This window comes from Ovis aries, chromosome 3 (assembly GCF_016772045.2).
Source record: "Ovis aries strain OAR_USU_Benz2616 breed Rambouillet chromosome 3, ARS-UI_Ramb_v3.0, whole genome shotgun sequence".
Classification (NCBI taxonomy): domain Eukaryota; kingdom Metazoa; phylum Chordata; class Mammalia; order Artiodactyla; family Bovidae; genus Ovis; species Ovis aries.
In genome coordinates, this window is record NC_056056.1 from 177832441 (window position 1) to 177859465 (window position 27025).

Consider the following 27025-nt stretch of genomic DNA (forward strand, 5'->3'; position numbering starts at 1 on the left):
ACTAATCGCAGATCAACCTAAGAAGAATGATGAAGAAGTTCAAAATATTGCAAGAAGTACCAAAATATGACAGAGACAAAGTGAGAAACTGCTGTGAGAAACCAGTGCCGATAGATCTGACGTAGGGTTGTCACAAACTTGCAATTTGTTTTTTAAAAATGCACTCTGCAAAGCACACTTAAAGCTAAGTGCAATAAGATGAGGTCTGCCTGTAGATTAGTCCTGGCAACACTGTAGCTCACCAATACCAAAAACAAAACCAAAGTTGATACATCATGCAATGACATGGCTCTCTCAAGTAAGTTTAAAAAGAAATTTAAAAAGTGGTTGATACAGGACCTCCTCCACAACTGAATCAGTCCCACTGTGGACAACATACAGTACAGGATTTGAAGAGCCCCAGGGCCAGTCTGAATCTTCAAGGCATTTCCAAGCTGATAGGAATGTAAGTATCCACAGCAGCTGAAGATCAAATGTGATTCACCTGAGCTTGGCTATAAGCATCTCTAGGGAATGGAGACTTTCCTAAATGTCCAAGTATGCCTGAGCCAAGTGCAGAAATGCTGAGCCAGCAATTACACCAGACCGGGCTGGGCTGTGAGTCCTCAGAGAGGCAGGATTATGGCTGAAGCACCAACACGCCTCCATCACTCAAGACTGTAATTTCTCACCAAGCTACATGCACGGGCGGGGGAGACCCAGTGGGAGGGGCACCAGGGCACCAGGATGCTGAATGAGGCAGCTGAGTCAAGAGCCCCTGAAGGGAGAAAAGGCAGCAGCACTGGGAAAACCTTGCAAAAATCCAGCCTTCCCAAGACCCAGGGCTAGAAGGAGAGAGCCAAGTAAGAGCATATGAGCCTGCATCCATGCAGAACCTCCAGACGGAACCTCCGCTCAGGATCTAGAACTCCTGGCCTCAGAGTCCCAGCAGAATCGGCTTCAGCTCTGAACATCCACCCACCAGTGAGAAACGTGCCAACTGCCACCAACCCGCTGAGTTTCTGTGCTTAATGTCTCAGTGGCTCGGCCTCCTCCCCCTGTAAGATGGGGGTGACCACGGATCCTCCCTACATGCAGAGATTGTACAATTCAGTAATTTACAAGAATGGTCCCTGGGGGCCAGATGGCAGGCTCCCCAGTCTGAACCCAAGCTGAGTGACCTTGGACAGAGTAATTTAACCTCTCTGGGCTTTGGGGTCCTTACCTGCAAGTGGGCATATGAATAGGACCAACTTCAAGATGGTTTTAAGGATTGAATGAGTGAATCTATGTAAATTACACACATGCATCCAGCCAGTGTGTTGTGACGTGTTATAGCAAGTGTTCACTAAATTAGTGGTTATTATTATTACAGATGATAATTACATTCTGCTCCCTTAGAGGAGGCGAACACTTGCAGAACCACCCCTGTACACCTAGTACCACACATGCAAGGCTCACATATTAGCTCATTTAAATATCACAACCACTCCCCAAACAGTGATGAGGAGCAGAGGGTCAGAAAGGTCAAAGGTGGCTCCTACCATGCAGCTAGCGAGTGGCAGAATCAGACTATGCACCCTACGTGCCATCCCATGCACTACCCACACCAACACACCTCTGTCGCTCCACCTGACAAAGTCACGGCTGGCACTCCAGGGCTACTTCAACCACACTTTTATGATAAAAACTGTAGTACAGTATAGACTTCATTTTGAAATTGAAAAAGGCATCTTTTTCAATTGAAAAATATTTTTTTTTCCCCATATTACCTTTTTTTTTTTTTTTTCTAGGAAAGATGGTTGACCCTGGAGTCCTAGTTCACCTCCCTGCTGGGCATCATCAGTTCAAGTGTCCCAACATCCAGGTGGGAGCAGGGTAGGGGTGCTGACTGTTAAATATTTATTCTGCTCTCTGTCCCAAACCAGTGAACGATCGCCTGCCCCACCCGTTTTCCTTCCAGGCCTCTCCACCCGAAACCCGCTTGCTCCCATCAAAACCTGGAGTCATCTTTGATTCATTCCATTTCTCACCTTCACAGCCCAAACATCCCCCCAAGATGCAGAGGCTCGGCCTCCAAACCCTGTCTCCTCATCTCCACTGCCACCACCTGAGTTCAGGTCACCTCACCGCTCACCTGGATGAGTACAGCGGTCACCTAGCTGGAGGCCTGGCCTAAATTCTTATGCCCCTTCAGTGATTCTCCACAGACACCAGACTGTTTGGAAACACACACCAGGCATGTTTGGCTGGATAGAACTGCTAGAGTTGTCCATGTCCTAAGCTCTGAAGCTATAACTAGGTTGACTTACAGGATTCTGCAGGTTTGATTAAATTAATGCACAGCCTGAGATGCAAAGATTACCCTAATTATCCAGGTGGGTATAACGTAATCATAAAAGTCCTTATAAGGGGGGAGGCAGGAGGGTCCAAGTCAGAGAGATGTCATGATGGAAACAGGTTGGGGTGATGTGACGGCTGGTTCTGAAAGTGGAGGAAGGGACCAAGAGCCAAAGGAGGCAGATCACCTCTGTAAACTGGAAAAGGCAGGAAGGAAACAGAGGCCCTGGAGGAAGTCAACGCCGCAGACATATCGATGTAAGCCCAGGGAGACTGACTTGAGATGACCGATCTCCAAGCTCTAAGAATGAATCTGTTGTTTCAACAGGACAGTCTGGTTGTGACTATATGTTACAGCAGCCACAGAAAACTAATACACATAGTCTTGCCTTCAGCCTAGACTCAGGCAGACAACCTGTGGACTTTAAAAGTGTCCAAACTCCTCTCAATGGCCTGTCCACGAGGTGTCTGCCGAAGTCCCCAACCTCATCTCTGACCCTGTACCCATCCACCAGATGCGTTTACCTCCAGCAGCTTTTCCCATAAACACCCAGTCCCATCTAGCCTCTGAGCAACTATGCTTGCTTTCTTTGCTGGAGTGTTGTCCCCACACAAGTGGCTCGCAATTATACTACAGGTATCCGTGCAAATATCACTTCGTCCAAGTCCTTCCTCATCACAACATCCAAAATGGTGCACGCAGGTGTCATTTTCTTGTCTATAAGTTAACTTATAAGCTCCATGGGAACTGGAGTATTTCCAAAGTACTCAAGTGTGCCTGAGTTACATTGAGCAGGTACTCAGTGAATTTTTCTTGAGTGAATAAGTACATGAGGCTTATGAAATCAACACAAGACTGCAGCCCCTGCTTCTCAATGCCTGGAGGATGGATAGCACAGGGAAGCGTGAATACTGGGGGTTGGGAAGAATAAGGCTTGGGGAAGAGCACTGGGAGGGCAGTGTGGCTTGAAGCTGGGCCTTGAAAGGTGGGCTGGAGCTGGGAAAGTGAAGGTGTGAGCTCAGGTTCCGAAGCTACTCTCTGAATAATGCAATGAGGCGTGTAATAAATTCAGAAATTCTCCTATGGAGCTAAATATCTCTACCATCTATCCCGCAGACCTCAGCTGTATTCAGAGGGAGGAGGCATTTATCTTTCAACTTCTATCCTAGCTCCTCGTGTGGACCAAAAGCAGTTTCTTATTTCCAAATGCTTTCTCCATTTCTAGAAAATGAAAATGGACTCAATAGGGGAGCCGTGGGAAATTACAATCTGGCAATGAAATTCCACCTGTCCTGGGAACTCTGCTCAATGTCATGGGGCAGCCTGGATGGGAGGGGAGTTTGGGGGAGAATGGATACATGTATACATATGGCTGGGTCACTTGGCTGTCCACCTGAAACTATCACAACACTGTCAGTTGGCTATAATCCAGTACAAAATAAAACATTTAAATAAAAGAAGAAAAAAATTCTGTTCTTTGTCCGGCCAGCTCACCTTTATATGTCATAGTTTCCTTCATGATAGATTCCGTCTGATCTCCATATAATCACTCTTAGAGGAAGTCAGGGCAGACAGTATCACTCCCATCCTACAGATGAGGAAACTGAGTCCTTATCGTGCCACATCACTGTTTGCTGATGAAGTCCATTCTAGGCAGTAATGACTTAAGGTTGGATGAGATGTATTCAGCTTCCCCAGATCCACATTTTCTCTAAGAGGAAGACAATGCTATCCTCGCTTGACCCAGAGCTGCTGCAGAACTAATGAGAAAGCCCTGACACTTATGAGCTGAGTGACCCTGAGCCAACCACTTACCCACTCTCTGTTCTCATTTTGCTTTTTCCATTATGCTGGCCATGAAAACAGTTCAACTGCATGCAGATGAGCCCTCTGCTTAATATTTATTGGCCAGCAACCATGTGCCAAGAGATTTTCTTATGCTATATTTTATTTGCAATTACAGATCTGAAGTTCATCAATAAATGACCCCATCAAAAATAAATGCAATAAAAAAAGGAGTAGGAATTTACAGAGAGTCCAATATACATCAGCTGCCTGCCTAAATCAATGATGAGACCTTCACATAAATCTGGATGGCGATAGGGTGGTTTCCATTTATATGTGAGAAAACGGAGGTTTAAAAAAGGGAAGAGTCACGCCTGGGGTCACACAGCTGCTACATGCGTGGCACAGATCGGTCTCAAACCCAAAGCTTTCTGGCTGCAAAGCCATGTCCTTCCCAACTCTGACCTGCTGTCCTCACTCCTGGGAGGTGATGTTCCTCTCTGACAGGCACTGTAGAAGCTCAGAACACTTAGAACACCTTTGAATTTTCCTTTCACCCAGGCTGTTGTCACTCCTGTGTCTAAATCTCTAACTTCTGGTACCTAATGACTGGTATGGTGCTCAGAAGAGAGAAGAACTCCATGCAGGCTACTGATCAGAACAGAAAGGAAGGGGGACAAGGTGGTGGGGAGGAAGCAGGAGGCTGAGCATCAGCAATTAAGAGCAGGGCTCCGAGTCTGACAAGCCGGGTCTGCACAAACCAGCTCTGCGACCAGGGAGGTTCCTGCACATGACCTACAAGAAGGGGATGATGGAGACAGGGGCTGGGAACAGTGCTCAGAGCAGACACTGGCCAATGTTAAGATCCTCCAAAATCACTGCAGATGGTGACTGCAGCCATGAAATTAAAAGATGCTTACTCCTTGAGAGAAAAGCTATGACCAACCTAGACACTACATTAAAAGCAGAGATGTTACTTTGCCAACAAAGGTCCATCCAATCAAAGCTATGATTTTTCCAGTAGTCACGTATGGACGTGAGAGTTGGACTATAAAGAAAGATGAGCACCGAAGAATTGATGCATTTGAACTGTGGTGTTGGAGAAGACTCTTGAGAATCCCTTGGACAGCAAGGAGATCAAACCAGTCAATCCTAAAGGAAATCAGTCCTGAATATTCATTGGAAGGACTGATGCTAAAGTCTCCAATACTTTGGCCACCTGATGCGTAGAACTGACTCACTGAAAAAGACCCTGATGCTGGGAAAGATTAAAGGCAGGAGGAGAAGGGGATAACAGAGGATGAGATAGTTGGATGGCATCACCAACTTGATAGACATGAGTCTGAGCAAGCTCCAGGAGTTGGTGATGGACAGGGAAGCCTAGCGTGCTGCAGTCCATGGGGTCGCAAAGAGTTGGACATGATTGAGCCACTGAACTGAACAGTAAGGACAAGAAGGGAAGAACTGCCTTACAGCCAAGAGGAGAGCAGCGATGTCACCTGGGAACGGAGCTAGTGAGGAAATGGAGAAAATACACAAGTCCAGGGTCTCTTTCTGATTACATGTCCCTGAACGATCTGGAAAGCAAGGCAGAGGTTATTTGGGTCGGAAGAGTGGACCAAAGGGAAAAGCAGACTCTTTTCTGCTCAAACAGGCATCAGAGCAGGACTCTCTATGAAAAGAGACTGGTGAGAGAGAAACAGAAAAATTTCATGAATACTCGCTCCCAGAGATGCTTACTTACCCGCCCCTTCATGCCACTCACTCAGAGTGTTTACCTAAAACACGAGAGGAAGTCGTGTGTGAGATGCTCCTCTTTCTCCCGACCTGTCTCCCTCACAGCCACCCTGGAACCAGCCCTGGGGGTGCCCTGCCTCTCCAGGCACGAAGGTGTCTGCGTTCATTTCTGGACTGCTGACTCCAGGAGTCCTGGAACCCTAACTGTCTCCAAGTCTCTCTGGAGCAAGCCGGGAAAGCATCCTGGCAACCACAAACCACAGGTACAGCTCCTTGGAGGGGAAGGCTAGTTACCTTCCTGCTCAGGAAGGGCTGACCCTCACCTGTCCCGGAGGACTGCGTCTAACCAGCCACTGGGTCAGAGGCAAGCAAGGAAAAGGCATGCTTTGAGAAGTCAGAAAGGTGCACACAGCTGAGCTCACTGAGCCTGCAGAAGTTTGCATCTAGTCGCTTTTTCGAGTATATGTGAAGGTTACCCTTGGAAATGACCAACTTTTCCCAGTCTCCATGGAGAGCGCAGCAAGAGGAAAGAATTTTACTTAGCAAAGAGGAAGATCAATGATGTCAATTTAAGGACTTCACCGGTGGACCAGTGGATAAGAATCTGCCTGCCATTTCAGGAGACACGGGTTTGATCCCTGGTCCCAGAAGATTCCACATGCTAAGGGGCAACTAAGCCTGTGAGCCACAACTACGAGAGACCAAGTGTTGCAACTGTTGAGCCTGCAGGCTGCAGCCACTGAAGCCCAGGTACCTAGAGCCTGTGCTCTGCAATGAGAGAGGCCTGCACAATGAGAAGGCCGCGCTCCGCAACCAGACATAGCCCCCACTTGCTGCAACCAGAGGAAGCCTGCACACAAGGCCCAGTGCAGCCAAAAAAAAAAAAAAACAAAAAACAAACAAACAAAAAAACCCTACTGTTTTTTTTTAAAGTTATGTCAATTTTAGAGGTAAACAAAACCTTGGAGAGATCTCAGTAAACACAGCTGCGGGGTTAAATCTTTTTCTTTTTTAATGCTTTCTTTTTTCTATTGTGGTAAAAGTCACATAATATAAAACATACTTTTTCAACCATATTTTACTATACAGTTCAGCGGCAGTAAGTACATTCACGTCATTTGCAACTCTCACCATCATCAAATTTTTCACCTTCCTAAACTGAAACTCTGTCCACATTAAACACTAACTCCCCGTCCCCTCTCCCCACCCCATCCCTGGGGACCCTGGCATGTACCAGTGTACTTTCTGACTCTATGAATTTGATTGTTCTAGGTATGCTTGGGTTAAATCTTAACTATCACTTACTAACTCTGGAAACTTGAGCTGATTATTGAACTTTCCTGTGCCTCATTGTCCTCATCTGCAAAATGGGACTATCAGTATCTACCTTATGTAGGGCACTTCTGAAAGACACACGAGTTAATACAAGTCAAAGATTAAATGATCCATAAAGAGCAGCTAATATTATCCTCGTCTCTGGCACTTCAGTGCCTATTAAGCATCTATTTTATCCCAGGTATTGTGCCGAAGACTAAGAATTCAGACATGACTACAGAAAGGCGAGGCCTCGCCATCTGAAGGGTGTAGAAATCAGAGGAAGTACAAATGACAATTTATCCAGACTTCATTATGCGCCAAGCACTTTTCTAAGTAATGCACACTATTAGGTCTACACAACAACCCTGAAAAGGAGGTAAGTTATGTAAGTGAGGTGCAATTCAACACAAGGGATTAACAGAGGCACAAATGATAGATTGGCTGAGGATAATAATATCGGCCTCAGGAACCTGGTGTGAGACTAAGGCTTAAATGTCGAAGGCGACAAAGCTGCTTTGTGAGACAAACAGCAGGCCCTCCATCAGCGCTGGCCATCACCGGCCTGATTCCACCTTATTAAACCCAAGCCCTGGAGGCCGGGGCCTGACGAGAGGAGAAAGATCACCCACCCAGGGCTTTCAGCTGATCCAGGTTAAACTTCCCAAGTGGGCCAGAAGGTAAGGATCACCTGGGGTCCTTGCTAAAAATGCAGATACCGGGGCACCTCCCCTGCAGACTCTGGTTCAGCAGACCTAGCACAGGGCCCTGACGCTGTGTTTCCTAAGTACTGCCCCAGGGTGGGCTGAGTTGTCCGCACGTCTGACAGATGCCTAGGTGATTTCTTCAATTTCTTTCTTTTTGGCTATGCCGGGTCTTGGCTGCTGCGTGGGCTTTCTCTATGAACAGGTGCAGCGAGCCGGGGCAGCTCTCCGGTTGTGGTGCTTGGGCTTCTCATCGCGGGGGCTTCTCTGTGGAGCACGGGCTCAGCAGTTGTGGCACAGGGCTTAGTGTCCCCACAGCAGGTGGGATCTTCCCGGACCAGTGTTTCAACCTCTGTCCCCTCCACTGGCCGGCAGATTCTTAGCTACTGCACCACCAGGCAAGTCCTGCCCAGGTGATTCTTATCTGGCGGTTTTGGAACCAGAGAGCCAGGTGACCTCCTTCCAGGCTGGAGGAGGAAATGCTCTTAGGTTCCTCTGAGGCAAGCAGCCAAAGGCAAGTCCAGATCGCAAGGAATAAGCTTCCCAAGGAGGAGACAGGATGAGGAAAGAGAAGTCAGAACATAGGTCCTAAGACCCGGTCACAAAGCGTGTGAAGTGCGTCCTCCCACCTTTCCTGGCTTTGTCCACCCTGCCCCCTCCTCTCCCTTCCCTCCAGCAACGCTGGCTGCTCCTGCTTTTCCGCAAAGGCACCAAGCCCTCTACACATCCAGCTATCCCCTTCTGCCTGAAATGCTGTGCCTCTTTATCTCTGCCTGGATGCATGAGTGCTAAGTCGACTGAGTCATGTCTGACTCCTATGGAACTGCAGTCCCCAGGTTCCTCTGTCCAAGAGATTCTCCAGGAAAGAATACTGGAGTGGGTTGCCATGCCCTCCTCCAGGGTTCCCGACCCAGGGAACGAACCTGCATTTCTTGCATCTCCTGCACTGGTAGGCAGGTTCATTACCACTAGCACCTCCTGGGAAGCCCTCAAATTCTGCTTGACTCTGCTTAAACATCACTGGAGAGCCCCTGTCCAGACCATCCTATCAAAAACATCTTCACCAAAGCTCCCCTGCTTTCTGTCTGTGGTGTGGATCACCACTCAGCAGACTATGAATTTATGAATCATCTCTCTTCCTGCCCTAGATAGTGAGCTGCATGAGAAAAGGTGGCACGCTTGTGTAATTCACAGCTCTGTACCTAACATCCTAAAATAGTGTCTGATGGTGTTAGTTGAAGGAATGAGCCACCTTGGAGGAATCACCTCAGGGTCCTGAAGTTCGATCACCTCATCTCAGAAATGGAAAATCCCCACTCCCTGATGGGGTAGTGGGAGGATTATTTAAATGTATATGGGAGAGCTTTGGTTAAACACCACCCTGATCCCTACCCCAAATAGCCACTATTGGTTCAATGCAGCAACTTCCTTCTGAGGCATCAGTGCACGCTTCAACCCCAGCACTGGCTCTGTATCAAGAGGAGAATTCATGATGGACAGGAGACGGGGCATGGGGTGCCCTCTGCTGGGGCAAAAATGACAAGTACCCACTGTCTGAAGATCCCACTCTAGAAAGAGAAGGAATCTGGCATTGTCAGGGTTCTTCCAAATAGTGTAATCTTAACACTTAGCTCTCTATTCCTTAAACAATTTGCTTCAGACACCTAGTCAGCACATAGAACCTGGCTGAACAAAAACTGACTCTAAAAAATCTATGCTAGGCACAACAGATTCCTTTTCATTGGCAGTAGCAGTGTTAGTCCCTCAGCCGTGTCTGACTCTTTGCAACCCCACAAACTGTAGCCCGTCAGGCTCCTATCTATGGGATTCTCTAGGCAAGAATACTGGAGTAGATTGCCGTTCCCTTCTCCAGAGGATCTTCCTGACCCAGGAATCAAAGCCAGGTCTCCTGCATCACAGATTCTTTACCATCTGAGCTACAGGGAAGATCAGGATAGAAAACCGCTATTCAATAGGAAGCAATACTTCCCACTTTGGAGGAAACCATTTGAGTTCAGAGAGGTTGAGTCACTCTATTAAGGACACAAAGCATTTAAGGGGAGGTTTGGGAATTCAAAGTGTGCTGACTCAGCTACAGCCCCCCTCAGAAAAATCTTCAGATAGAAAAGTGATTTCACTTTGCATCAGAGGATGGTCCTTTCCTCTTTGTGACTATTTACATGTGTGTGAAATAATTTTCTCCTAACATGGCTGCTGGGTCCACAGTTAGATGCGGGTGCGTTAATGACCTTGGCTGAGGTCCACAGGGGCAAAGAGAGTCAGACAGCAACTGAGCACACTCGCACACTACGTCTCCAGAGTCTCCCTGTCTCCTCCCACCTACCTTCTGCTTTCTAACTACAAAATGCCCGGAAACATAGATGGATAAGACATAAACAAATGGACAGTCACTCTTGTCTTCAGTAAAAATGTTAATGAAGACATGGATATCAAGCAGTGAGATCAGGTCTTTTCATTTTATTAAGGAAAGCCAGAAATCATGATTTTGTATGTGCCATCTCCAAATTTTTAACTGATAATAACAAATTCCAAAATGTAAAAGCAGTCAGCAGGCCAAATGGAACACACCTGAGCGGTGGTTCCAATTATACCACCGACCGAGGCTGTGAGTTTAGTTCATTAGATCACACGCTCTAGACCTCAGGTGCCTCAGTGAGCCTTATTCATACCAGGTGGGTGATCTTCTGCATCTTTCCCAGAATGACCTTGGGGCTTCCCAGGTGGTTCAGTGGTAAAGAATCCACCTGCCAGTGCAGGAGACACAGGTTTATCCCTGGGTCAGGAAGATCCCCTGGAGAAGGAAATGGCAACCCACTCTTGTATTCTTGCCTGGGAAATCCCACAGACAGAGGAGCCTGGAGGGTTACAGTTCATGAGGCTGCAAAAAGTTGGACAAGGCTGAGCACCTGAGCATGCTCGCATGCATGCACAATGACTTTCCAACATTCTAGGAAAATTCGAGAAGGAGAAAACTAATACTCACTGCCATTCAGTAATATGTATTCCACTTTACCCTGTTAACACCTGTATGAGCTACATAGTACATTCCCCTTCTCGTGGAGGAGAAACTGACCAGCAGTGATATTAAGCAACTTGTCATCACTGATTTAAGTGTCACCTGTCACTTATAGACACCTCACCTCCACCATCAGCCCTTGCTCTAAAGTCCTTGGGCAGTTTTCAAAGGCTTGATCTGTTTGGGTTGTAAGCCTGCCTAGATAATTCCTACTGTCCTTCTGTGCTCTTAATCGTATGAGTCTATGGCAGAGACAAAATGCAAATTGCACTGAAGGTCTGATCGAATTTTCTGCTTATTATCGGCTTATAATAATCTTGCCAGCCACAGAACACGGTCTGCCTTCTAGTCTAAGATGGTCCTGTTCCCTCGTCACAGGGTTTGTCTTGTCCTTGCCTAGAACTTGGGCATGTTGACTTTAAAATGTCATCTGCCAGTTGTTTCTGTATCTACAAGTTGCTGGGAGCGCAGTTTGCAGGGCCTTTACAGGCACGGCCTGGGTTCCGATGCTGGCTCCACTACCCGCTGGCTAGGTGAGCTTGGCCAAAGAACTAAACATCCCAAAGCCTGTTTCCTCATCTACAAAATGGGAAGGTGTGAAAGTGTTTGGAGAAATAAATGAGATTATGTATGCAAAATGCCTAGCACAGCACGTGGCAGACAATAAGCCCAAAGTTAACCTGAGCCAGCTGGGGGTCAGTAAGTGACATTAGCAAAGACCGGCGGCGGGGGTGGGGGGGGGGTTGCTCTTTCTTCTCAGTTTGGCTCTGTGCATAGAAAGACACAGGGACAACCAGGGAGGTAGGAACCATGGCAAACGGAAGCATCCATGCACTGCGCAAAGGAGCAGCACTAGGCTCCAGTCAGCGGATGCCGTGCAATGCGGGTCCAGTTTGCCAGATCTTTTGTTCTATTACTTAAGCCAGGAATCACGATCTTTAAGTGCCATCTCCAAATTTAACTATTAGTAACAAATTCCAAAATGGTAAAAGCTCTCAGCAAGCCAAACCCAATACACCTGCAGGCCAGAGGCAGCCAATTTGTTTTAACACGTGATAAACAGAAACAGTGTTCCTGCATGGAGAACTCCACGGACAGAGGAGCTTGGCGGGCTACAGTCCATGGGGGTCACACAGAGTTGGACACGACTGAGCAACTAACACACAAACAGAAACTATTGCTATTGCTTCCATTATGGTTATAGTTTAAATAGTACGTAGCCTTTTCATGTTTTCTATCCCCTATAACACAATAAAAGTCTTCTTTTCCAGGCACCAGGGCTTTATCAAGACGCATTTTTGTTGACTAAAGCAGATAGGACCATTTATCCAATGTGGTTTGGTGTCCTTGATATGAAATAATACCATTTTAATATTAATTGGAGCTATGTTATTGCCAGAATTGGGGTAGGAATACTGGTCTTGTTGCAAATGGATAAAAACACTTTCAGAATTCGGGTTTTATGAGCAGATTTCAGAACCTGAAATCAGAGCTGTGATCAGACTCTCACAGGGAGAATATGTGTCCAAATGATGAGGTATAGCATGAAGGAAAAATGGAAATGTGGTTGCACAGAAATGTTAAACATCTATCCCCAAAGAAAAGTCCCATGCTGGAAAAGCGTTTGAATTTCAAAATTAAACAGTGACATAGATTCGTAAATCGCAAAAGTTAATAAAATCCCTCTCATCTGAAAAGAATGCAAGAGCTACACCATCTCTTCAAATTCAGGTACTTATTTAACAAAGCCTGCATAGGTTTTTATTAAACACACACACAGGAAAATAAATCAGTGAAAAACTGGATGAACTGTCAAAGTGAACACACCTGTATAATCGTATAATCAGAGGTTAACAAGTAAATTCAATTATTGCCAGCACACAGAGTCTATTATCCTGCCCCAATCTCATCTCTACCCCTAAGTTGACTGTTTTCCCATATAACTGAAATCATACAGTATTTATTCTTTTGTGTCTGGCTTCTTTTGCTCAACACCATGAGTAGATTTTCACTGCTCTGCTATATTTCACAATATAAATATGCCACTATTGATGTGCTTATTTTTACTGTGGACAGGCATTTACACATACCCATGTAAACCTCTTATCTTCTGTGCTGATATAGACACATTTCTCTTTGGTACATGATTTAGGTAGGTGATAGGTTTAGGTGATAATACGAAGAGTAGCCCAAATAGTTACACAAGTGGCTCTCATCTACTTAAAATTGATGTACTCAACCATCAATAGGTTGATGAGATCCCCTCCTTTGTTAAATTGACATCTGAAACTAAAAATAAATCATTTTCAGACCAGAACCCTCGAAGAGCAGAAGTTCTGGGCCTTTCATTCTCAGAAAACCTTAACCCATCACTGGTTACTGATGAAGCACCTATTATAGACAAAGTATTAGGGTCAAAATTGAACAGGCAAACACGTCTAAATACAATGCCCTTTTTCATGAGCGCTAAGTCCTGCTAGTCATTCATGTATCCATGTATTTGATTGAAGTCAAAACTCCCGGAGCAGGGTAAGATATCTTTATGAGAAAGCAGATGGAACAACAACCCTTTGCTTTGTCTCTAAAGAACAAGATGATGGAGGGGATGCAGGAGTAGAGGACTGCAGGGGAGGGGTATGGAGGACCACATCATGGTTCCCCAATTATGTGCACATCCTAATCCCCACAACCTGTGACTATGTTATTGTACATGGCAACAAGGACTTGGTGGATGTGATTAGATTAAGGATTCTAAGATGGGACAATTGTCCTGGATTATCCAGGTGGGCTCAACATAATCACAAGGGAGGCAGGAGGGTCACACTTGGAGAAAGAGATGTGACCACAGAAGCAGAGGTCACAGTCAGAAAGAATAATCTGAAGATGCTACCCCTCTGGCCTTGGAGATGGAGGAAGGAGCCACAAGCTAAGGAAAACAGCAGCCTCCAGAAGACAAATGAGGCCAGGAAGCGGTTTCTCTCCGGGGCCTCCAGAAAGAACCAGCCCTGGCAACATCTTGGCTTCAGCCCAGTGAAACTCATTTTGGATTTCTGACCTCTGAAACTGTAAGATGGCAAATTTGTGTTTGAAGCCACTACATTTGTGGTAACACACTGCAGTAGCCACAAAAAACTAATACAGGGGCTGCTGGGGCTCGGGAAACCAGGTTTCCTGACCCCTCATCCAAGGCTCTTGCTATGAGCTTTTCCAGGAGATGTAGCCAACTGAGACTTCAGGGTCATTTTCTCCACCTCAGCAGGACCACTGATAGTATTTTAAGGTTAAAAGCTGGATGTAAGAAAAGTAGAGGTCACCTTAGCAACCCTCTCACAACCAGATAAAATCGTAGACCTCGACAGACTTGGGCTGCACTTTCACATTCCAAGACCCTGAAGAGATGCTTTTTGGCCTAAGGTAAGAACCGCTGACACACAGCCCTATTGTGTCCGTGCCCAGGCACCACTTGCAGCTTCTCGCTTGCACATTCTCATCCTTTGCAGACTTTTGCCTAAGCTCAGCACTAATGCTATTAAGTCCTGGCTAGAAAGGCCCTTCATTTCTGATCTTTTTAAAATCAATAGAACTTTTATATTACACTTCCCATTTCATTTCGCATTCAGCATCCTATGTTCTTATACCTCATAATATCCTTATTAACTGATACATCAGGGCCATCGGCAGGAAGGCAAAATGGTTTGGCTGCCATCAAAGCTGCCACATGGCCCAGCGCTAATGAAACCTTCAGCAAATTACCCACTAGCATCTTGTCTGAAATTCACAAACCTCCTGCATCAGGTCCAGGCTGAGGGATGGGGCAAGGGAATGTGGGGTTGGGCAAGCGGTTATGTTTGGACAAGCCCCCACCTCCCCTACTCCACCGTTCACGTGCCCCGTGGTCTCCCATAACGAAAAAGCAAGGAAAATGCTTTAACTTACAACTCCTTGGTTCTCACTGCAACTCTTCAAAATGGTCATATGCCAGGACATCATTTTCTCCTGTTGAAATTTACAGTAACAACTTGCAATCGTTGAAAGTAACCATTCATTTCAGGAGGAGCTTGTGTTGATAGAGCGCATGAACAGTGAGGGGAGGCTTCAGGAATGGCAAACGTGGGTGCTGGCTGAAATCAGCCAGGAATTAATATCCTGTGCCTGTTCATGGTACTGCTTTTAAATGTTCTAGATGCTACATCTCTGAAAGCATCTGCTTTTAAATAACACCCACAACCCTCACTTGCCCGCCTCCCGTGACCACAGGAAGTGCCTGTGCGGAGCTGGTAATGAATGCTCCGAGGGCACCATGTGTGAACCATTTTCTGAGTGACTGTAAAGCACCCTTCTCCACCTGCTGATAACTCAATAGCAGCTGAATGCCATCTCCTTGATGGGCAGAGAGGAAAGAACCACTCCCATGCCCATGAGAAAAGGCGATTCTGGCAGAAAATAACAGGCAGGATCTAAATTCAGAGATGTGTTTAAGCAGAACCAGTCAAGTCCCAGAATTAACATCCCTACCAAAAGGCAGGTGAGGCGTCCAGTGCCATATCCTGAGGTCTCAAAGTCAGAGATGCTCAGAGCACCAGGAGAAGCCCTTGTCTACTCAGGCTCCTACGTGCATGAGTACATGCTAAGTTGATTCAGTCATGTCCAACTCTATGAACCTATGGACATGAGCCTCCCAGGCTCATCTTTCCAAGGAATTCTCCAGGCAAGAAAACTGGAGTGGGTTGCCATTTCCTTCTTGAGGGGATCTTCCTGACTCAGAGATCAAACCCATGCCTCATTATGTTTCCCATGCTGGAGGCAGGTTCTTTACCACTAGCACCAACTGGGAAGCCACATGGGCGCCTGCTGCCCTTAATAGCAGAATCGTTTCCAGGCAACATTTATAAAGAACCGAGCAAAGTGATGCCCAGGCTTGGGGGATGTGATGATCAGTAAAACAGTCTGCTGTCTCAAGAATCTCACACACAAGTGGCTAGAAAGACACCAAGCAAGCAAAATATCCCTTGGTGAGTTTTGTCACAGAAGTTTTAAGACCAGATCAGACATTAGGAGGAAGTGACGCTGAGTATGGGCACTAAAGGAGCAGGCTGGGAGGAAGGGTTGTGGAAAAGAGAACCGTATCCTGGGCAGAAAGAACAAAGAGTGAAAATGAAGACGGGTTTTCTCAGGATGTTCGATGAGGTGTCCTCACCTGAGTGAAGACAGAAATTATAGACGGAGAGAGAAAGACTGTGAAAGGCCCCAGCGCCATGACAAGGAGTCTGTCGTAAATCAGGAGGGAACAAAGATAGCTGGCAACACTCAAAGCCTGAAGAATGCACGTTCCTTCGCTCAGTCATACATTCAGCAAACGGTTCTGGCACACAGTAGGTGCTGGAGACGGAAGAATGAACAGGCTAAACCACTTGCCTCCTGATGCTTACAGTCAGTAGCTGCTGTTCAGTTGCCCAGTCGTGTCCGACTCTTTGTGACCTCATGGACTGCAGCATGCCAGACCTCCCAGTCCCTCACCATCTCCCGGAGTCTGGCCAAGTTCATGTTCATTGCATCCGTGATGCCATCAACTATCTCCTGCTCTGACGCCCTCTTCTCCTTCTGCCCTCAATCTTTCCCAGCATCAGGGACTTTTCCAATGAGTCTTCGGTTCACATCAGATAACCAAAATACATCAAAAATGTCATCAGATGGCAAAATACAGCCAATAGAGAAATACAGTCAGTAGAGAAGACAGTGATTCCAAAGACAAGAAAAACCAAGTGTCCTGAGTATGAGGGAGGGGAAAGGACAGGGAGTTGGGGGTGGGGGCTGGAGCAGGGGAAGCCAACCTAGTTAAGGGTGAGGCGCTCTCATGTTTACGCTGAGACAGGAGATTCTAAGTTGGCCAAGCAAAGACGGGAGGGGAAGGAACAGCATATGCAAAACCCAGAGGACACCGAGCATGGAGGGAAGTTTAGCGTGGCTGGACAGGAACGTGAGGAAGGTGTGAGGACATGGGGCTGCAGGGCAGACGAGGAGTAGAGAGGTGCTGTGACTGAGGGTGGAGGAGACGGGTAGGAGAGCCAGCTGTTGCATCAGACCCGACCCCAAAGGATGAACGTGGAGAGCAGAGCCAGTGCATCAGAGGTGGTGAAAGCAGGGGAAACGAAAGACACAGCTGCACGAGGCCAAGATCAGACGTGACAGGACACAGCAACCAAGGGAATGACAAAGGAAGAGAACAAAGGCTCCACGCTTGGAGCCTGCAGCATGGGCAGCTGGGGATGTTAACCGCGATGGCAGAGGAACATAAGGTATGGGAAGACATGGAGTCAGCAGCGTTTAGGAACCTGGGGACTGAAGCAGCAGCAAAAACTTCCCCTGATGGGCATTCTTTTTCTTGTTGTTGTTGTGACGATTCTACTTTTTTTTTTTTTTTTTTTTTTTACTTTACAATACTGTATTGGTTTTGCCATACATCAACATGAATCCGCATTCTTTTTTTTTTTTTTTTTTTGAATCCGCATTCTTAACCAATGGTCACTGGCTTTTGACAAAGAGGTCCAGGAAGGAAGCTTTCCCAAATGGTGAATTCTAACACCTGGCAAAGGAGTTAGAAGAGGTATTCTTTCTTACACTAAGAAAACTCCTGCTTCCCATAACTTTTATGCACTGATCCTGGATCCGCATGTGTGCTAAGTGCTTTGGTCGTGTCCGACTCTTTGCCACCCTATGCACAGCAGTTTGCTGGGCTCCTCTGTCCATGGGATTCTCCGGGCAAGAATACTGGATTGGGCTGCCTCACCCTCCTCCAGGGGGTCATCCCAACACAGGATTCAAATCGTGTCTCTTAGATCTCTTCCACTGGCAGGCAGGTTCTTTACCACTAGTGCCACCTGGGAAGCCCACACTCCAGAGCAAATCACAGTAAGACTTTCTCCTTCTCCTGTCCTATTTCCCATTAACTGGAGAAGATTCTGGTCATTTCCAACTCATTCACATCCAATGCTTAGAATCATAAACATGTAGAATGTTGTGTCCCAATAGGTGAGCTTCACTTTGATAACATCATTTCAAGCAGAAGGAGAAGAGAAGCATGATAATGCCCCAAATTACCAGCTACTCTGAGTTGATTTTATAGTCTGAGATCCTGACTCCATCCCTTGCTCTCTCAATATATCATGATGTTGTGTGTAATCTGACTCCAAAATCATATTCTATCTAAAAGCATCCACATCTCAGGAAGCGTTCTAGGCTCTGTTCTCGGGAGATCATCCATCAAAATTAGACAGGGTTGAGAAATAAATAAACCCACCTAAAGTCCGAATCCAGGCAACAACTCTGTCCCTTATTTATGGTTCCACCTGCCTTAAGACAGAAAACTCAAGGGTGTCAATAAATGGACTGCAAAGTTGTCATGTTTAACTATAAAGAAAAGACTGTCTCTGCAGGCCCTTTTGGAAGTGTACTGATGCCTGCGGCAACTGGCAGGAACTCCAAGGAGGAAAATTTTTGTTTCTGAATAAACAGTCAGGCTTCTCTAGAGTCTCACGATCTCTGGGTCAGGACCAGGCAGGCAGTTCCCCTGTGCAACTGCCCTGATGATCACCCTTCCGTCTGCACACCTCTCATCCCTCCCTTCCAGGGCTGCTCATCCCAGCACTGGACAGAACGACCCTTATTATGATGATCTTGACATCTGGCTCCCTGCCACATCCCTCCATAGATTCAGGGGCTGTCAGAGTAAGCCCAATCTCTCTTTCAGATGGTGGCCCTTTGACTGTTTACTGAAACTAGTCATATACACCTGGAGCCTCTGTTTCTCCCAGGTAAACAGCCCCATTCTTTCTGCTATTTCATACAAAATAAGCTTTGAGATGGCACTGTCATTCACCTAGATTCTCCTAAGCATGCTGACTTATCTAGATTGCTGTCAAAGTGTAGCATCCAGAAATAAATGCAGTGGCCTGGCTATGGACTAACTGATACCTGGTGAAAGAAATGTGTCACCTTCATCCTCCTAGCTAGAAAGTGAAAGTGTCAGTAGTTCAGTCGTGTCCGACTCTTTGCGACCGCATGGACTGTAGCCCGCCAGGCTCCTCTGTCCATTGAATTCTGTAGGCAAGAGTACTGGAGTGGGTTGCCATTCCCTTCTCCAGGGGATCTTCCCAACTCAGGGATCAAACCTAGGTCTTGCTTCTGTTAATGTACCCAGATCAGATAGTTCAGTCACTCAGTTGTGTCCAACTCTACTGCGACCCCATGGACTGGGGCACGCCAGGCCTCCCTGTCCATCACCAACTCCCAGAGCCTACTCAAACTCATGTCTATTGAGTTGCTGATGCCATCTAACTATCTCATCCTCTGTTATCCCCTTCTCCCCTTGCGTTCAGTCTCTCCCAGCATCAGGGTCTTTTCAAATGAGTCAGCTCTTCGCATCAGGTGGCCGAAGTATTGGAGTTTCAGCTTCACCATCAGTCCTTCCAATGAATCTTCAGGCCTGATTTCCTTCAGGATGGACTGGCTGGATCTCCTTGCAGTCCAAGGGATTCTCAAGAGTCTTCTCCAACACCACAGTTCAAAAGCATCAATTCTTTGGCACTCAGCTTTCTTTATGGTCCAGCTCTCACATCATACATGACTACTGGAAAAATCATAGCTTTGACTAGACTGACCTTTGTTGGCAAAGTAATGTCTCTGCTTTTTAATATGCTGTCTAGGTTGGTCATAACTTTCCTTCCAAGGAGCAAAAGTCTTAATTTCATGGCTGTAATCATCATCTGCAGTGATTTTGGAGCCCCCCAAAATGAAGTCTGCCACTGTTTCCATTGTTTCCCCATCTATTTGCCACGAAGTGATGGGACCAGATGCCATGATCTTAGTTTTCTGAAAGTTGAATTTTAACCCAGCTTTTTCACTCTCCTCTTTCACTTTCATCAAGAGGCTCTTTAGTTCTTCTTCACTTTCTGCCATAAGGGTGGTGTTATCTGCATATCTCAGGTTGTTGATATTTCTCCCAGCAATCTTTTATTTCAGCTTGTGCTTCATCCAGCCCAGTGTTGCTCATTATGTACTCTGCATATAAGTTAAATAAGCACAGTGACAATATACAGCTTTGACGTACTCCTTTTCTATTTGAAACCAGTCTGTTGTTCCCTCTCCAGTTCTAACTCTTGCTTCCTGACCTGCATACAGGTTTCTCAAGAGGCAGGTCATATGTCTGGCATTCCAATCTCTTTCAGAATTTTCCACAGTTTGTTGTGATCCACACAGTCAAAAGCTATGGCATAGTCAATAAAGCAGAAGTAGATGTTTTTCTGGAACTCTTCTTGCTTTTTTGATGACCCAGCGGATGCTGGCAATTTGATCTATGATTCCTCTGCTTTTTATAAAACCAGCTTGAACATCTGGAAGTTCACAGTTCATGTATTGCTGAAGCCTGGCTTGGAGAATTGTGAGCATTACTTTACTAGCATGTGAGATGAGTGCAATTGTGCAGTAGTTTGAGCATTCTTTGGCTTTGTCTTTCTTTGGGATTGGAATGAAAACTGACCTTTTCCAGTCCTGTGGCCACTGTTGCGTTTTCCAAATTTGCTGGCATACTGAGTGCAGCACATTCACAGCATCATCTTTCAGGATTTGAAACAGCTCAACTGGGATTCCATCACTTCCACTAGCTTTGTTTGTAGTGATGCTTCCTAAGGCCCACCTGACTTCACATTCCAGGATGTCTGGCTCTAGGTGAGTGATCACACCATCATGATTATCCAGGATGTCTGGGTCTAGGTGAGTGATCACACCATCATGATTATCTGGGTCATGAAGATCTTTTTGTATCTGGATCATCCAACCCCTACTTAATGCAGTCTATCTGCCAGTCTAATAAAAGTCCATGGGTACAGTCACTCCATCAGCCAGAGCTGGACTAGAGAGCATGATGCTAGAAAGACACCTTTAAGTTGATATCAACCCATCACTAAGCACAGCCAGATCTGAGTTCTCCACAATCCAGATCAACTTCTAGTTTCCCCTCTTTGGGGAACTGCACCATGTAACTTTAGGGACCACCCCTCCCCAGTCTCACTTCACATGCTTCAGGGAACTCTGGTCTAGAAATAGCCACAGAGCTCACCCTCATCTGCCTTCCAACCACAGTGATTACTCTCCAGACCAAGAGGGACCAAAGGTAATCTAATCAGAGGTGATGCTAGGGAATTATGGGAGGAATCCCCTCTTTCTACAAGGGACTGGTGAGAATAAATTCTTGGCCAAAGTTTTCACTGGAGAGGAAAAGCTATCCTGAAAAGAACTACAACAGAGAAAAGTAGAGCAAAACAAAGTAGGGAGACAGAGCCACAAAGATATCATTGGGGTCCCTGGATCCAACTGTACCTGAAGCCGAATTTTTCCTTTGAACTTATCAGTTTCAGTAGTCACCAAATTCCCTCTTTGCCGAAGTCATTTGGAGTTGGGTTTCTACCAATGAGCAGAAATAAAAATTGTACAGCTTCCCTCATACACGCCCAGAAAGGTCACGTGACACCTTGCAGGTTCCCGTTTTCCCACCCAAACTCCCCTCACTGAAGCCCAGTCCACAACATGGAACTGCAGTTAAAACCTCCTGCTCTCAAGTCCAATAAGCCCAGGCCCCATCTTGACTGGCTTTGGGTCCCTGGGCATATCACCACAGCTGATCTTCCTAGACCTCCTCATTGGAACCCACCACACAGGGTTATTGGTAAGGAGGAGTTCAGTAGAGTGCAGTTCAGTCGCTCAGTCGTGTCCAACTCTTTGCGACCCCATGAATCGCAGCATGCCAGGCCTCCCTGTCCATCATCAACTCCCAGAGTTCACTCAGACTCACGTCCATTGAGTCAGTGATGCCATCCAGCCATCTCATCCTCTGTTGTCCCCTTCTCCTCCTGCCCCCAATCCCTCCCAGCATCAGAGTCTTTTCCAATGAGTCAACTCTTTGCATGAGGTGGCCAAAGTACTGGAGTTTCAGCTTCAGCATCATTCCTTCCAAGGAAATCCCAGGGCTGATCTCCTTCAGAATGGACTGGTTGGATCTCCTTGCAGTCCAAGGGACTCTCAAGAGTCTTCTCCAACACCACACTTCAAAAGCATCAATTCTTCAGTGCTCAGCCTTCTTCACAGTCCAACTCTCACATTCATACATGACCACAGGAAAAACCATAGCCTTGACTAGATGGACCTTAGTCAGCAAAGTAATATCTCTGCTTTTGAATATGTTATCTAGGTTGGTCATAACTTTTCTTCCAAGGAATAAGTGTCTTTTAATTTCATGGCTGCAGTCACCATCTGCAGTGATTTTGGAGCCCCCCAAAATAAAGTCTGACACTGTTTCCACTCTTTCCCCATCTATTTCCCAGGAAGTGATGGGACCAGATGCCATGATCTTATGTTGAGCTTTAGGCCAACTTTTTCACTCTCCACTTTCACTTTCATCAAGAGGCTCTTTAATTCCTCTTCACTTTCTGCCATAAGGGTGGTGTCATCTGCATATCTGAGGTTATTGATATTTCTCCCGGCAATCTTGATTCCAGCTTGTGTTTCTTCCAGCCCAGCGTTTCTCATGATGTACTCTGCATATAAGTTAAATAAGCAGGGTGACAATATACAGCCTTGACGTACTCCTTTTCCTATTTGGAACCAGTCTGTTGTTCTGTGTCCAGTTCTAACTGCTGCTTCCTGACCATGCGTTAAATCCTCACAACAATGCCAGACATGTAGAAATGCTCAGAATATTACAGTGTATGTTGTTGTCATTATCATTATTGCTGCTATACTCTTATTACCAATCTAGTCATATTGTCAAAGTCAACATTTCAATGCATTAAACCTGTACTGACATTAAGGCTCTTGGCTTTCTTTCACAGGGTTTCTGCCATCATCCCTGGAAAATGCTTCCTTCTACTTTTTTCACTGCCAATACCAACTCACCATCCTCCCTCTGATCTCTTTACCAAAACTTAGCCATCCACGGCGATGGCATAATCTATCACCCACAGCCATGGCAAAATCCACTCTATCTAGATGCTTAGGTAACAGCTTTATCTGCTACTCCAGGGAGGTCTGGGGACAGGAAAGGGACAGGGGTGTGGTACTGGGCCCTTCCCTGATCTGAAGGGAAGAGTTCCAGCTCACTGATACTCAGCCAAACAAATTCAGGGCGAATCTCAGAAACAGAAGTGGAACTGCCAATTAAAAGGTAGCCTTGAGCTGTCAATACAATTATGCATAAAGGAAATGTTTAGAAACACAGTAGTGACCTTCTAGAGACAGATTTTCACTGGAGATGTATGTGTATATATATATATATATATATATATATATATACATATATACATATATATATTTTTTAAGTCAAGTTTGGGGGTAAATAAAAGGAAAGTAGGCTCTTCAATACTGCCGTTCCTTCCCTCCCTGAAGCTTAGGAAAGCATCTCTGATACACAGAGCGTGGCACTGTATTAGAAACTCCTGGCTAGAAGGATGGTTCGTGCATCTCTTCTGTGGATTTCAGGAAAGTGGCAGGGAGGAGTGTTTGTTGTTTGCTCAGGAAGGGCGTCTGCTTTGCTGAACCCCGGTACTCAGTCCATCAGCATCACTACGCATCTTCCACAATCAGCCCACCTGATAGTGCTGACCACCCTGTCTCCCAGCCCTGTGAGCTTGCCTCATCTTAAGGAGTTACCAGGTACAGCAATGTATAGCAATCACGTGTTAACCTGTCTCCTCCATGACACTCTGAAGGTTCAAATCTGTTATCACCGGATTCCCAGCACCTAGTTTAGCATAGATGTTAAACAGTTGCAAAATGTTGGCTGAACAGATAAGTGAATGAATAGATGAAAGAATGCATGAAACATTTGACTCCATAAACTGCATGAAGTAATCCCTGCAGGACTCAACCTTTTCCCATTATCAGCACAGCGATCAGCCTACAAAGCTGGTACCTGACATTTGTGTAACCTCCACTATACTGCTGTATCCAGAGGCACCTTGTTTTTATCTTTGTATTTACCTTTTGTCTTCCCATCACTGACTCCCTGCAGTTTCCTTTGTGTGTGCATGCTAAGTAGCTTCAGTCGTGTCTGACTCTTTGCAACCCTATGGACTGTAGCCCACCAGGCTCCTCTGTCCATGGGATTTTCCAGGCATGGATACTAGAGTGGGTTGCCATGCCCTCCTCCAGGGGATCTTCCTAATCTAGGAAAATGAAGCCATGTCTCTTATGTCTCCTGCATTGGCAGGTGGGTTCTTTACTACTAGCATCACCTGGGAAGACCCAAACCTAGACAAATCTTTCCCTGTGATGGGGCATCAAAATTCCATTGTTCTACAGAATAAGAAGTTGGGATTGGAAGAGTTGGAGCTTGTTCCGAGGACTCCAAGGGCAGCCAGTGTTCCTTCTTCCCTCCACCCCTCTCCCTGTGGGAAAGCTTCCTTCTTACCTTCAAAGCTCCCGGCAAACAGGTAAAGCCAGGTGATGGCTGGGATGCAGAGCAGAGTCAATGAAGCAGCCAGGAATTTCCGTCTCCCTCTGCAGACCCCCAGCATCCTCTCAGAAGTGGCAGGCCCTAATCCCAGCGCCGTGTCTCTGCCCCGAGCGTGGCGTCCTCAGCCTCCCTCATAATACTTTCTGGAAGGAAGAGCAAAGAGGAAGGGCTGAGTTCTTAGAACTGTCGATGGATGCAAATTGCAGAAGAGAAACATCCTGCAGATCCTGAGAGTGGTTCGGCTCATCTACAGCTTCATCCCAAGAGACGATGCTGCAGTCTTGCAGTCTACCCAAACTGCAAGAGTTCTTTTCTTTTTCTTGTTGTTTTTAATTAATTTATTTTTAATTGAAGGATAGTTGCTTTACAGAATTTTGTTGTTTTCTGTCAAACCTCAAAAAGAGTTCTTTACAAAATAAACAAATGCAGGATGAAACGAACTATAACAGACACCCCCCCACTTTGTCTCAGTCTCTCTCTCTCTCATGCATATATACACAGACAAGTACACAGGTGAGTTTTGAAGCCTGGACTAATATTTATTAAAAAGAGTACCTAGTAAACATCTTATAAGTACCAAGCACTTAAACAAGGGCTGCGTTTTCAAAATTGACCAGAACAAGGGCTGGCTTTAAAGAGCACAGTCTGACAAGAAAGACCAACATCAGGAACCCCAAGAATGTGATGACTGGGATTTTCATGAACCAGTGAAGCTGATCCATCTGTGTTCGGTCAAGAAGGCAGAACAGTCCCCATGTTCCAGCAGAGAGAGATGCAGAAGGCCCAGCAGGCTGATGAACAACACACTCAAGAGAAAGGGAACTGGAGAGGCCCCAAGATCATGGTGGGGAGGCTGCACCTCAATCACTGTGGAAAACCTAGAAACATTCCACAGAGGGTGTCTTTATAGTTTTACCCCTTTCAAAGGGAAGATGTCCAGAAAAGCATGAAACAATTCACACTGGAACAGATCGGAGAGGAGAAGACAGACAACCTACAACCAGCCTGCAGAGGGACAATTGTAGACCACGTAGAAGGCCAGTAGAGAGAGGACCCAAAAGAGGCAGAAGGTCAATTCAGATGGACTAGAGGGCCCAGGATCTTTCACCCAAGTACTTGACCAGGAAGGGACATGACTTATTAAAAAAATGTAAACACCAGCAGGTCATACAGTCTCATCTCCTCCCAGGTCCTAACACGGACATCACACACTGGCTGGAAGTGAAAAGTCCACATGGACACAGGGTGGACAGGTACAAAAGCCTGCAGATTCCTAAGGAAGGGATGCCCATGGAAGAGCTGGTTTGAATGTTCCTTGGATGCATCCCTTAAACCCTATGGGACAAAGGTCTGGTTGAAGTGTCTCCTTCCCCGCCACCCTTGGTGCTTTCAGAAGGCAGGTGCCCCTGCGACTCACCTCACATTCACTAAGACTTAGCCTACTGCCTGTCACCTGCGGGCTTGCTGATTGTCTGTTGAACAAATAAACAGAATGGGATCCTAACCAAAGGCGACCCTCTCAAGCTTCAGGAGTCTGTGTTAGGCAAGTTGTTGGCAATGAACGCCTGATGGAGTCAATCTCAGCTATTAAGGCCAAGCTTTCTTCTGCAACCACTCTGATGGGATTTCCTGAATGGCTCTTTCTAGAAACGGATCAAAGACCACAGGGCTAGAGGGTGTGGATGAGGGAGTAAAACCTGAAAAAGCAAAATCTCTTTAAACAAGGAGAATGTTGACTTGAGAAGTCCCTCTTAGGGAAGTTTTACATTCTGAAGCACAGGAAACAAACCCTGCATACAGACTCCACTAGTCACTAAGAAGGAGGATGGAAGATATGCTGAGGATCTCTCAGGGAGAGGGAGTGGTGGAGGCTGTGCAGTTAGAAAGATCTGGATGCAAATCCGGGTGCCACACCTGAAGAGCCGTGACCTTAGCAAGTCCCGCTTCTCTGTGCATTGTGTGCTAAGTCACTTCAGTCACGTTCAACTCTTTCTGACCCTATAGATTGTAGCCACCAGGCTCTGTCTATGGGATTGATTCTCCAGGCAAGAATACTGGAGTGGGTTGCCATGCCCTCCTCCAGGGTTCTTCCCAACCCAGGGATCAAACCTGCATCTCTAACGTCTCCTGAATTAGCAGGCAGGTTCTTCACCATTAGAACCATGGGGAAGCCCCCTCTTCTCTGGGAAGCTTCATTTTTTCCTCTATAAGATAAGTGACATCTTCTGTCAGGGAGGGTGGTTATGAGTCTTAAACGAGAGTGCTCTAGAATAAGTGACTAGCAAAATGGTCAAGCACCTGGCAGAGGTGACCCTAACCCCCTTCCAAAATGCCAAAGAGCAGCCTTACTTATATTATTATCCCTCCACATAGCCACTCTCCCTAGCCCCCATAGAGCTTGGTTTACAAAAAGAGATCTCAACCAGTAGGTCTTGCCGGACATTCCACAGGGGTGTTTTAAACCTGAAAGACCTGCCTACTCAATTCTCCTTCAGGTGCGTGTCCTTGTTCAGTTGCTCAGTCATGTCTGACTCTTGCGACCCCTTGGATTGCAGCCTGCCAGGCTTTTCTGTGCGTGGGATTTCCCTGGCAAGAATAATGGAGTAGGTTGCCATTTCCTTCTC

At 46.3% G+C, this 27025-nt stretch overlaps 1 protein-coding gene across 5 annotated transcripts in view; it reads right to left on the minus strand.

Moving 5' to 3' along the window:
- The window catches only part of LARGE1 (LARGE xylosyl- and glucuronyltransferase 1), a 621285-nt gene that overhangs the window by 432530 nt on the left and 161730 nt on the right, over positions 1-27025 (minus strand). For 3 of the 5 annotated variants that reach the window (XM_015094041.4, XM_060414116.1, XM_060414117.1), the window contains one exon: positions 24357-24544. In XM_015094041.4, the coding sequence (XP_014949527.2) occupies positions 24357-24462 (106 nt within the window). In that variant the 5' untranslated portion in view covers positions 24463-24544. Of the gene's footprint in view, positions 15153-24356; positions 24545-27025 lie in introns of those variants that run through there. The other 2 variants (XM_060414118.1, XM_042247183.2) reach the window with 1 other exon arrangement.